The sequence below is a fragment of the Patella vulgata genome, chromosome 7 (assembly GCF_932274485.2).
Source record: "Patella vulgata chromosome 7, xgPatVulg1.2, whole genome shotgun sequence".
In the NCBI taxonomy this organism is placed as follows: Eukaryota; Metazoa; Mollusca; class Gastropoda; family Patellidae; genus Patella; species Patella vulgata.
The window spans coordinates 36,414,888-36,425,497 of NC_065885.2; the positions used below are offsets into that span (position 1 = coordinate 36,414,888).

General features: G+C 35.1%; 1 protein-coding gene across 1 annotated transcript; it reads left to right on the forward strand.

Annotated features, from left to right (window-relative positions):
- The first annotated feature begins 3,706 nt into the window (after positions 1 to 3,706).
- LOC126826862 (alpha-L-fucosidase) lies at positions 3,707 to 9,094 on the forward strand. Its single transcript, XM_050555959.2, has 8 exons — positions 3,707 to 3,934; positions 4,424 to 4,530; positions 5,240 to 5,370; positions 5,796 to 5,929; positions 6,409 to 6,506; positions 6,905 to 7,037; positions 8,251 to 8,421; positions 8,794 to 9,094. The coding sequence occupies exons 1-8, from the start codon at positions 3,822 to 3,824 to the stop codon at positions 9,038 to 9,040; spliced, it is 1,134 nt and encodes a 377-aa protein (XP_050411916.2). The 5' UTR covers positions 3,707 to 3,821; the 3' UTR covers positions 9,041 to 9,094.
- The last annotated feature ends 1,516 nt before the right edge of the window (positions 9,095 to 10,610 follow it).

The following is a 10,610-nucleotide window of genomic DNA, read 5'->3' on the forward strand; positions in this document are numbered from 1 at the left end:
TTGTTAATGCGCTTTAAATATCTGGATGCAAGAGACTTGGTGTAGAAAATTCTGGGTACACTGTTAACCACCAATAAATGTTTTAATGACAATAATTCATTTACTTTATTCAGCTCGACACAAGACTTAAAATGAATAGATACAGCTCGTTTAAATTGAATGTAGACATTCTTTATCTATGTTGTATACAAATCATATCATAAATCATATCATAAAAGTATCTTATATTAATATTATTATTTACACATAGGCGAGAAGTGATAACGTCTTACCCCAAACAAATTGCAAAAGAAACCAGGAAGTTTCGGAGAGCGATATCTCGTATCACATGTCACTGATGAAACATTATGCCCGAATGCCACGCTAGGCACCTTTTATTTAAATGGTTAGCACGTGCGCGCTGTATCATAAGGTCTGTCATTGAGTCAATTGGCATGGTTTCGATTCCTCTTGTACGTGACAAGGAGTATTGTCGCCTGTCTAATCTCGTGGGTTTTCTCCGTGTCTTTCGGTTTCCTCCCACTGCTAAAGACCCCTACACGCAAGCGTATTATTGAAATTAAATTCAACCATGTGTTAGTCCCAAAGTGACCTAGTTTGTGTCGCGTGGACGTTAAATCCCATCTTCTCTGGGCACCCCAGTTTCTACCCACTGCTAAAGACCCATACGTGAAAACGAATTATTGAAATGGTTTAGTTTGTGTCGAGTGGATGTTAAAGCCCAACTCTCTCTCTCTCTCTCTCTCTCTCTCTCTCTCTCTCTCCTTTTATTTAAATTACACTGATTTTAAATGTTTTATCCATTAGTCAATTGAAAGAAATTTCGATTTTCGAAAAAATGATGATACAAATGATCAATGCCCGAAAACTCATGGAAATTCAGGCAAAAAGGTTTTATCTCCCTAAGTACTATTTAAATTTTGATTTTTCACTTTGCCTGCCTGCACAAAAAATCTGATTTCTAAAAGCGTATGCAAGTTAAATATATTTAAAATACAGATGTGACGCCATCCTTTGATGTTGGCGTATCATTATTTCAGATAATGGTACGGGCAATGTGTCAGGCGTACATTATTTATACTAGTTGACATTTTTGACTCGCGTGACGTATTTCATTGCAAACACGTGCGAGTGTCCGTATTTTAAGTGTTGTTTCATTACATTACTTAATGTCTCGCTCTCGAACATTAAACCACACTTAATAGCACTTTTATCTGGTTGTATCTTTTATTTCATTTCTTATGAATTAGACTATATTATTATAACAATAATGTGCGCTTTTTGTTGTAGTTTGTTCAACAATACATTTCGTTTAAAAATATATGTTTTATCTCCTATAGACTCTTTTTCGCGGAAATCTATAACATATCTATACACATTCCTGTCTATCGGGGCAGCCAACTTCGACACAACAGTATGATAGGGCATACAATAGATAGTGAGTAGGTACAAATACTTGGGACCCAAGATGGCGTCTTTGTATACTTGACGTCATTTTTCATGACGTCATATGAAATTCTGGCTTCACAGGTCGCAACTTTATCTATATATATATATATATATATTATATTATATGGCTTTGATCAACATGTGGTAAAATGAAAAGTTATAGATGGTTTGTGACGATTTTCTTGAAATACCGCGCCTTTTTGAATTGGCTGTGGCTATCTGGAGTATAAAAACATCAACACCCCCTTTGTGACAAATGACAATTATTGCAAAATTAATAGGGAAAATGTAACAGTTAGTAATAATTTCATCAGAAATGCTTAACTTTCCTTGATTAGAAAGAGGGTTTCTCATATTGGAGTATACTGTATGGAGTAAAAAGTCCCCAAAATCTATAGAAACATAATAAAGTAAAAACTTTCCAAGAGCCACCTAAATGGTGAGTTGAGTGCTCTAAACTAGTGAAAAACTAAGTCATACAGCAGTGCAAGTTCTCGATGACTAAATAGGACCATCTACCGACCTTGAATAATATCAATATTCTAGGCCTTCGTGCTTCACAGACAGCTGATAATATTTCCATACAAAATTGCATAGGCTTAAAGTGCACATTAGCTTTGTCACTTGTTTGGCGGAGATGTTTTATTTCTAAATAAATCAAAACTTGTAGTGCTAACTAACGATGGAAATTCAGAAGTTATTGGCTAAACATTTAAGATTTTACGGCCACATAGGTTAATGCTACGTAGCTTAAATAGGTGTTTATTGGTGAAACGTTTCTTTAAGAGATTCCATATTTAGCCCATGTCGATTGTAAAATAATCTGAATCACGATTTTATTTAATTATGCGTTTTATGTATAACATTTTCTGATATGTGTATGTTATCCAAAATGGGATTCAATAGACAGCATTGTTTTCACTTAAAGTGTGTTCTCGGTGCCGTCAAGATCATATCCTTCAAATACTATGGTGGCGTGTTTTTAACAGTAATAAGCTATTACACACTATTTAAACTACCGAATGAAAATAGGTATTTCATACAAAGGTATTTTAGAACGTTCAAAATTTGACTTCGCAGCATAGGATACGTGCCGGGGAGCTACAAAATATCACACAGACAGAATGAATGATACAATACAAACTCCCAGAGTAACGACAAGAAAATACATGTAGAACACGTGATACAAGAACAGAACGCAATTAAATTTAAATACATATTCCCAGAGTAACAACAATGAAATAGAACTCGTCATACAAGAACAGAACACAGTGAAATATATATTTCCAGGGTAAATATAATAACATTGAACAATTCAAATGATACAAGAACAGAACACAATTAAACATACATAATGCAAGAGTTAAATCTGCCTATTGCAGGTCTTTCCTTAGGCCCGAAATGTTATTTAAATTATTAATTAGACATTAATTAACTTATTCAGACCATAATCAACTCTCGGTGGCATCGCTAGCCTGCGATATTTTCTGGATTAGAATCCTATCTGCTGCTTAATGCTCATTGACAATTAAATCAAAAAATGGATAATTGAGACTCTGTTTTTATCGTACAGACTTTAGTAATGATGATCGAGGCCAGACCCAAAATTCAAGTGGATCAATTTGACTGAAACTTTCAGTAAATCCCCTTTACATTATCCAGTTTTTAACTATTATAGTGAGAACTGCCAGCTCTTTATCTAATCTCCATTAATGTATCTTTAAATACATTTACCCAAAGTATACGCAACAAAATAGATAACATAAAAGCATCTTAGCCAAATAAATGTTTGAAAGACATGTGCTTTTCTATTCACAAACAGTCAGGGCGGTTGGAGTTCTGGTATACCATTTAACCCTAAACTTATATTATTCCCAAATTCTTGCCTGAAATACCTATCCAAAAATATACGTACAGTGAAAATGATATTCCTATGGACGATTTAGACGATCGCCCTATTTACCTATATGCAATGATATCATTTAATAGGCGTACTTCGGTAACACTTTTATGGTACACGTCATATCTACCACCAAATGAGGTTAGCTGCACAACACTTGTCAAGGTTCTCAGTTAAATTATCTGTAAAACATGATAACAGACTATGAATTTAAAACCGTCCAAAGTATTTCAATAGCCCAAAAATGCTTACACGGACAGCTTCGATTTTCTGTGCATTCTTTGTATCAGTATTAAGTGTTCGTTACGAACCTACATGGGACTCTATTGATTCGCGTCCTCTGCCAGCATGGTACGACGAGGCCAAACTCGGTATTTTTATTCATTGGGGTGTATTCGCCGTACCCAGTTTCAATTCCGAGTGGTTTTGGGAACGTTGGCAGGCCGATCGAACACCAGAGGTTGTAAATTTTATGAATAATAACTACAGGCCAGATTTTACGTACGCTGATTTTGCATCACAATTTACAGCTGAGTTCTTTGATGCCAATCAATGGGCAGATATGTTCAAAGCGTCAGGTGCCGAGTAAGTGTATGCAATATCAAAATATTACGCGAATACGTGCACATCTTTAAAACTATTTTATTTTTGTGATTTAATTGGCCATGCCTATGCCTTTTCGAAAGCAATTGGCAGGGACAATGATCGTCCTAGACGGTGAGTATGGCGAGTAGTTATTAACCTGGAGTTAATGCTGGTGTTGGTCGGGAAAATTCCTCCAGATTTTCCGATTTGGATTCCCCTTCAAAGTAGTGTGGGACATCAGGGAAAATCGGCTAGGGGTTCGAATGGGAGGCAACACTGAGGACCACGCACGTACTCATTGATAGTTGGAATTCGGCCAATTGTTTGTTCATATGCCCGTCTTTATTATCCCGCTTGGTGCAGAAGTGAGGGAAGTTAATACGCTGTTCTAGATAGGCTTACTTTTTTTTATCATTGATAATTGTTTTCTTTACGATTGATTATATCGATATTCCAGCAAGTTATTAATTATGTGGGGTTGTTTTTAAGATATATCGTGTTTGTGAGTAAGCATCATGAAGGTTTTACAAACTGGCCTTCTAACCATTCATTTAATTGGAATTCTATGGCTGTGGGGCCTAAACGAGATATAGTAGGTAAGTTTCTTATTATTTACAGGATTATATTTTAACATTAACGTGCACAGGAATTATATTTAGTATATTTTATTATTTTATTCGTTACTCTTTACAGAATTATATTTTATCATTAACATGCACATGAATTACATGTATATGTAGTATATTTTATTATTTTATTCTTTACTCTCGTTTTCCCTCATCTAGTGACATTCAATTACTTTTTTGAATCATCAGATATCCTCTCAAAGCCTCACATAACAACTTTTGGTCTTCGAAGGAATTATTAGTGAGCAGAAATTCGCCCGTGTATCTGTTATCACCCATCACTTCAGTCAGTTATATAGAGAGATAACTCGTGTTTTCCTTTTGCGTTCGTGACTTCCCTTTCTTGAAATCTTCATAACGCATCTATCGTAGCAATGATCGGCGTGTTAAAATTATATTTGGAGCGTGTTTAACCAATTCTATCACAATATGTGAAAATGGCTGACACCAATATTGTCCTTTAAGGGGGCATTGGTTGTTATAACTTTTTGAAAATCTAGTCTAAATTGTAATCTACCCGACAGGTTCAGTAATCACGATAAAGACATTTGAGTTACATATTAATTACCCCAGGTATGCATTGCACTCTTCAGATTGCCTACCGTTAACTACTCTTGGGTCAATGTGGTTACCTGACAAGCTCATGTTGGTTTTTGTTCACAGTATCACATTTTTGTAGGTGAATTGGCAGCATCTATTAAAACCAACACGTCTATTCATTTTGGTATTTATCACTCTCTGTTTGAATGGTTCAATCCATTGTTCATACAAGATAAAAAGAGTAATTTTACAACACAAAACTTTGTTAAAGTAAGCCTTATTCTTGTTTTTTTTTATATGCAGATTATTTAGCATCGATTTTCATTAAATGAGTCACCATCTGTGAGTACCAAGTGGGCAGCCGAATGAATAAAATGCAAATATTCTAAATGACTAATCTTCCTCCTGTGACCGCTAGCTACCGATTAATACCTTGCTAAGTTAATGATATCTAATACATCCTTGCGAAATTACCAATATAATTATTTTTTCCAACCAATGACAGTCACGTTTTCCTCAAGGGTATCTGCCGATGTTTAAAATTTTCTGTATTACATTCTATAATCGGAAATATATATTTGCACTAAACAAATGTTATATTCTTAAATAGTTGTTAGGGCCAGTTGTACGCCTTTTATTGAAGTATTCAATCTGTTAAAACAATAAACCTTATCGCCGTCTTAATGTTTTTGTAGCAAAAGACAATGCCCGAACTTTACGAGTTAACTAACATGTATAAACCTGATGTTATTTGGTCTGATGGTGATTCAGAAGCACCAAGCGATTATTGGCAATCCAAAGAATTCTTAGCTTGGTTATACAATGACAGGTAATTAATATTCTGGCATCTAAGATTATAAAATATTTCATGGGAAGTAACACTTGGGTAATACATAGGAGAATTCAAGACACTCTGCATGTCAGAAGATACTGTAAAGTTATTTTAGTTTTGAATAGGATATATCCCCGTGTTTGAAAATAATGCTGTTGCGATTTTCCTTCAATATTCCAAAATATAAACAAAACAAATTGCAAATGTTGAGCGTGGTAGAAAGCGTGATTTTCCATCAAACGACGTACTTTTTGATCAGGAGAAATCAAATTATTGACTATATTTTCTGTTGTCGCATCTATTTATTGTACATGAAGTACATATTATTATTGGTTGTATGGTAAAATGAACTTCATTTGGAACACATTAAGAACAGATATATGTTCGTCGATAGTTATGTGTTTAAGATATCTATATATAATTTGGGCGCCCTTGTAGTTAACATTATAATTATTTAATTTTGTTGTTTCTTATAGTCCTGTCAAAGACACGGTTGTAACTAATGATAGATGGGGTAAAGATGCACATTGTCAACATGGTGGATACCTAACATGTCATGACAGATATAACCCCGGTACGATACATCACCATGCTTTAATCACAATTAACTTTAAAAACGTTATTTATATTCCTTGCATATCGCCAATCCTGTCCCTATGGCAAAGGAAACCAGGATGGTAAAACAGTACTAGAGAAACCCTCATGGCAAATAACGGGACGAAAATCTTAGGTCCAGTGTATACTTTGGTGTGCACGTGAAAGAATCACTGAGACAAACGTACCTCCATAGCCCGCCTTCTTTAGGCGCAGACAACTAGGATGTTAAACCTTATTGCATTCATTTCATTCTTTTATATGGTGCATAATAAATATCAGACACGTGCTTTATTTATGCATATTAATACATCTGGTTAATCCCGATTGCAAGGCGCAATTTGATTGATCAGCCCTTGCTGGGCACTTACTTTATAGGTACACTTCAGAAAAGAAAATGGGAGAATGCAATGACTATCGATAGAAGATCCTGGGGATTCAGAAGAAACGCACAATTGTCAGATTATTTGTCCACTGAACAACTTTTAGCCACCTTCATCGAAACTGTGAGGTAATATGCCTATCTATTTGTGTGTGAAAAACTTGGTTAGTGTATCTTTTGTTTTAAAGCTAATTAAATCAACTGCTTCTTAATCTTGTTCATTAGATCCTTCTCCGACTCCTGTTTTTAAAGCCCCCCACCCCCCAAGCCTCCCCCCCACTCCGCCGGGCCTGAATATTATTAATTCTTGTATATCATCTTCTACTATTTACAACGTTTTCATACAAGCTTATGTTACCCCTTTAATTTAAAAATCTACACTGGATCCTAATGTTTTTAAAAATTACAGACCTGTCTCTAACTTAAGTTTTATTTCTAAAATATTGGAGAAATGTACTGCTTCTCAGATTGGTCGTTGCATTCCTACTTGCAATGAAACTTTCGATCCTAACCAGTATCCAATTACAGCCAAATAGATTATCTCGGCAAAGTTGAGTATCAACCACGTTAATAAATTTTCAACATAAATTAATTCGATGGTGATCATATCGTCGCTTGAATCGCCAAACTTTCTATCTCCAAAAACGTAAATTTTACAGGAGACAAAAAACTATTTTTTAAATTTACGGTAAGGAATGAGTTGCTACCGACTACGTTTATCTTACGTTTAACTTTAACCATATACCAGGAATATTGTCACCAATAAATGATATTGTCAGAAAATATGGTCTCTGACAATGCCGATGATATTCAATTATATATTTCATTTACACCTAATTTCCATCTTCTTTCAATTTATCAAAATTGCAACTTGAGAAAATTGACGTCAAATAACTTTCTAAAATTGATTGATGATAAAACCGAATATTTGTTAGTAGGCTTAAGGCATCAATTAAGTAAATTTGCATATGATACACCCCCTCCCCCTTCCCCTACACTGTTGTAATTAGTTATTGTGATATATTTTCATCTTATTCTGTCCGTAATTTTGTCACAATCTTTTATAGTTTTATGCTTATGGGAGCTCAAGTAAATAATAGTTGTAAATTGTGCTATTCTAATATCAGAAATATAGGTAAAATACGTAAATTTGTAACTGTAGAGGCCATTAAGTCACTTGTTAATTCTCTGATCACTTCTCGATTAGATAACTTTAATTCACTTTTAGTTGTATTGCCATTCAGTACATGCCATGAAAATCAGATCAAATATTTTATGTGTCCGCGAACTCCATGCTTTGCGTGGCTATCTTTTAATAAATTTACATGTTGTTACCTTATAGTTGTGGAGGAAATATGTTGATGAATGTTGGACCTACAAAAGAAGGAACTATTCATCCCATATTTGAAGAGAGATTAAGAGAGTTTGGGTCTTGGTTGAATGTCAACGGTGAAGCTATCCGATCATCTCGTCCGTGGACAACACAAAATGATACTTTGACAAGACGAGTATGGTGAGTTTGACACGATTTGTGACCCTAAAATGGTGCATGTGTTACCTTTCTGGCAATCGGCTTTGCTGGGGTTTTTTTTACATTAAATCACAATAATATATTTTAGTCTCAAAATAATCCAAGTAGACGTAATTTCGACTATTGTATTATAGTCATGATCAATGTAGTGAACATGCGACTACCAAGTATCTAGAATAGCCATTCCTGGGCATTATAATAAATATGTGACTATCAAATATCTGGCTCAAGATTTTTATTTTATTTTCATTGTCAATATGTACTGAACAGTTAGTGTTATCCTGTATATCAAATATCGTATATCTTTGAAACTGCTTTTTAAAACTATATATAGATATTCATTATATACAAAAGGTACACAATGAACAACTCAAACGTATATGCCCTAGTACTCGATTGGCCAACTGGTTCAACATTAAGCTTGGGGGCTCCAATGACACAATCTGGTACAACTGTTCAGCTGGTAGGCTATTCTGGAAATCTTACGTGGACAGCTCGTTCTGGTAAAGGAATTGACATTCAAATTCCACCCATACCTACAAATAAGATGCCATGCAAATGGGCGTGGTCATTTAAATTATCAGGATTGGAGAATATTTAACTAAATAAAGTATAATAATAATCGTTGTTTTATCCTGATAACTTGTGTTAATAGATTGTCTCGACCCATGGTCACCCACTCACGAAACAAAAGTACATAGAGCAGCATTCCGCCGATTGGTCATTGCATTCTTACGTGCAATCCACTATCCAATTACAGCCAAATAGATTATCTCGGCAAAGTTGAGTATCAACCACGTTAACGAATTTTCAACATAAATTAAATCGATGGTGTGTAACACTTCCTTAGTGATAACAGAGATTAGTTTCATAAGTATGTGGTTTATTTACATCGAAACAGAATACAACACATACAGGTACTTAAACTATGTACAGGAACGCATCAGGACGGTAATAACTATGTTAACTCTACCATTCTGCCTCTCTGCCAAGGCAGCGATTGAACTCGGATGAGTCCATACGCCTGTCTGTGCGTCTCCCTCTGCTCTGTTCCTGTTCATCTTTGCTCTCTGTCAATCAAAGTATGCGTATACATATATTATTGATATTAATATATTAAATATAGAACTACACAATGAATCAGCTGTCATTGATAGATTATTTCACTATAATCATATTGATGTTGACAACACCTGAACACTAGTAAATGTAATTACCGGTCAGTGATAGGTCAGCGTATTGTCTAACTTGAACTCTCTCATCCTAATAATGTAACAAGTGACCATATCGTCGTTTGAATCGCCAAACTTTCTATCTCCAAAAACGTAAATTTTACAGGAGACAAAAAACTATTTTTTAAATTTACGGTAAGGAATGAGTTGCTACCGACTACGTTTATCTTACGTTTAACTTTAACCATATACCAGGAATATTTGCTAATTCTGCATTATTCGCTTGAACCAGCAGATAAGAGGTTTTGACTGGGCGAATCTGGGATCTGTAAGCTTGTTACGAGGTTTTGTTAGCATATTGTGTGACCTAAATGTGAGATATGGTGTTTTGTTATGAAATATGCAATATGGTTATACCAATATCGAGTTAATCGTTTTATAAACATTTGAAATATTGTTTTTTTTTTCGCATTATTCTAACCTTTGTAATATACATACTTATACACCTGTGCTATATGCTGTCTTTGATGGGATTGTAATTATGCTACTACCTGTTATGTTATGTAATATACATACTTATACACCTGTGCTATATGCTGTCTTTGAAGTCTCGGCTACATTGGCTCGATGAATAAGGCACTGGTTCACTAACAGGAAGTCCGGGGTTCGATCCCGGTGGTTGCCGAGAAATCCCCGGGATTGCCTGTGTGGTTCCTCTTGTCAGTGGTGCATGAAGGGGGGGGGGGGGCTTGCAAGGAACAGCGTCTAGTCATTCGGGTGGCACGAAAGCCTGGGTTATATTATGTTTTGGTTTTCGCATTCATTGGAGACGTAAAACCTTCAGATAACTTTCGGGGTTCAAATATGTGACACAATTAACCCTGGGGAACATCTCTATAGTTCATATATATAACTATGTATAACTAGATTTTCGAATCTGCTCACTACTCAGTGTATTGATCATATTTCTTTTGTATTGACAAAAAGAGACAAAGGCCC

Bases quoted from the DNA above. Each gene is read 5' to 3' on its own strand.
- LOC126826862 (XM_050555959.2), top strand. From the start codon at position 3,822: ATGAATAATAACTACAGGCCAGATTTTACGTACGCTGATTTTGCATCA. The intron at 5,930-6,408 runs GTAATTAATATT...TGTTTCTTATAG, and splicing joins GCTTGGTTATACAATGACAG to TCCTGTCAAAGACACGGTTG. The intron at 6,507-6,904 runs GTACGATACATC...CTTACTTTATAG, and splicing joins TCATGACAGATATAACCCCG to GTACACTTCAGAAAAGAAAA.